The 2,422-nt window shown below is 38.2% G+C and overlaps 1 protein-coding gene across 1 annotated transcript; it reads left to right on the top strand.

Annotated features, from left to right (window-relative positions):
- The first annotated feature begins 313 nt into the window (after nucleotides 1-313).
- On the top strand, nucleotides 314-1,792 carry LOC118036264 (UPF0481 protein At3g47200). The gene is made up of 3 exons (XM_073411436.1): nucleotides 314-544; nucleotides 601-1,141; nucleotides 1,259-1,792. The coding sequence occupies exons 1-3, from the start codon at nucleotides 314-316 to the stop codon at nucleotides 1,669-1,671; spliced, it is 1,185 nt and encodes a 394-aa protein (XP_073267537.1). The 3' UTR covers nucleotides 1,672-1,792.
- Nucleotides 1,793-2,422: the final 630 nt, after the last annotated feature.

Below are 2,422 nucleotides of genomic sequence, written 5' to 3'. Positions count from 1 at the left end.
CTTTTGATTTCTCTGGTCTGCCAATATCTGACCACTTGCTTTAGTAAACAAAGTAAGCTCTCCTTCCAAGTAAGCTAAAATACTTGTTCCAAACTAAACGCCACTTCCACTTCAAGCTTGCAGATCGTTTAGAAATCCTATAAGATGGAACCGTGTTCTTCTGAAGATGTGCATTAACTAAGTAGAAAAACCCACATTTACCAATATTTACTTAGAATGGAGGATAAAAAACTAGAAATTGTGATCTCTTCAGGTTCAGTCTCACATTCTTTGACTAGATGTGATGAGTGGATGAGAAAGATGACAGCTGAAAATGACGGAAAAGCTGGTGGCAATTACCAACAGAAAGGCTAAAGGTTCGAGGGTTCCATCGACGTTTCGTAAAATTGAACAGAACAAGAAATGCTACGATCCGTCGATGGTTTCCCTTGGACCCTATCACCATGGGAAGCAAGAACTCAAGGAAATGGAGGAGCTCAAGTTTCCGATGGCACGCCAGTTTGTAAAAGATTGCGAAATGCCCTTTGAAGCAATGTGGAGCAAGGTGAAAGAATTAAAGAATAGGTGCAAGTAAATGCTACGTGAGACATAATAGCAAAGTTCAACAAGGACGACCAATTCAACCAGATGATGTTTCTTGACGGTTGCTTCATTCTCCAATTCCTCATCTGCTTCATGCAGAAGCCCGAGAATCTGAAGATAAGCAGTCATGATGCAGTTTTGGTTGCACAGGACTTGTTTTTACTAGAGAACCAACTCCCCTTTTCTGTTCTCAAATCATTGATGAGCTTTAGGTACAAAAAGTCAGGTCAGGGAGGAGGAGAAGGGATGAAATTGTTCGCAGATTTCTTCAAACACATTCGTGCAATACCTCCTAGAAGAGAGTCGTGCAGGGGTAAGATATCAATTTTTTTTTGCAAATTAGTTCCAAAATCACTATCAAGTCTAGGTGGCCTCAGCGGAGATCAACATGAGCCAGCCCATCTTCTCGAGTTTTTCCATATGCAGTTCGTGGGGCACCAGAATAATCTCAGTGATCATACTTCTCAGACAAGTTGGCAAGACGATGATACTCGAACGATCTGGCACAGGTATTATCCTGCGGAGGAGCTTAGGGATATTGGAATCCACTTCAAGCCAAGTAAGACTAGTCATTTCACTGATGTTCAATTCAAGCCAACATGGCTTGCAGGAAGACTATATATTCCTCCATTAAGCATAGATGACTCAACTAAGTCCTTACTTTTAAACTTGGTAGCCTATGAAGCAACCCTTGACACATCCGAAGATTGGATCACATCTTATGTATGCTTCATGGATTCATTGATTGATCACCCTGAAGATGTGAAGGAACTGCGATCCCAGGGCATACTCTTCACTACTCTTGGAAGCGACAAACAAGTAGCAGAACTCTTCAATGAGATAGCGAACAATATAGTGCCCAACCCCTACGCTTTTATAAAGGTTAAAAGCGCCATCGAGTCGCATTACAAAAACACCTTTAAACGATGGATCCTCCATTACAAGGGTCCTATTTATGGTATCGTTATTAAGTATTCTTTTCTGTATGGCATTATAGTCACTGCCTTAAAGGCCTATGTATCAGCAACTCCACCGAAAACATTTGGCATCTGCAGAATCCCAGATACAAATGTTACTCATTACCCCTAAATACTATACGAGAAAAATTCTATGATGGATGGTACGTTGTTACGACCTGAGCATCGTAGAATTTCTCGTGTGTGGTTTTTTATCCTTAATAATGTGGATTATTTGGATGTTTGTGTTGAAAATAAACTGAGTTTCTAGTTTTTCTGAAAAATAAATGAATCGGTCCGACTGGTTAAATTGACAGGATTACTTTTTTTTGTTTAGAATAAGTTTTTCATTGATTAGTTTAATTCTTTGACTGTCTAAGACTTTAGACACTTGTAATTAAAAACATAAAGAATAAGTGTAGAAAGAAAAGGTGTATTGAAGAGAAAACACTTAATGAAACATTCCTTCCTCTCAAACATTCTTCTTTTCTTTAGTTTTGTATCTTTGCATTACTGTCCATAAAATCCTACCACACTTATTTTTTCTTGCAACAAGTGGTATTAGAGCTTGTTTTTATTGTTTGATATGACCAATACAAGCTTCCCACTTTAATATCCTTGTTTAATAAAAAATAATTATGAAACTTGATGTAATCGTGTGAGAGTTTATCAAGGTTCCCAAGATGTGTGAGAAATTATTGAAAAAGCTTTAAGGAGCTTATAGAAGGAGTAACATTGACTTCAACCCGAAAGAAAGTCGTGCAAAAGACATGAATAAAGGATCCATAAGCACTCACAATCATCCATCAATATCTAGATGATGTCACTTTTGAGATAGTGGCTAATACAACCACCTCCAAGCAAGCATGATAAGTTTTGCAATA

This window comes from Populus alba, chromosome 9 (genome assembly GCF_005239225.2).
Source record: "Populus alba chromosome 9, ASM523922v2, whole genome shotgun sequence".
Lineage (NCBI taxonomy): Eukaryota > Viridiplantae > Streptophyta > Magnoliopsida > Malpighiales > Salicaceae > Populus > Populus alba.
This window is presented reverse-complemented; position numbering and strand designations above follow the sequence as displayed.

Coding starts and splice junctions, on each gene's coding strand:
- LOC118036264 (XM_073411436.1), top strand. CDS start 314: ATGACGGAAAAGCTGGTGGCAATTACCAACAGAAAGGCTAAAGGTTCG. Junction 545..600: donor TTGAAGCAATGTGGAGCAAG/GTGAAAGAATTA, acceptor ATAATAGCAAAG/TTCAACAAGGACGACCAATT. Junction 1,142..1,258: donor TGGAATCCACTTCAAGCCAA/GTAAGACTAGTC, acceptor TAAACTTGGTAG/CCTATGAAGCAACCCTTGAC.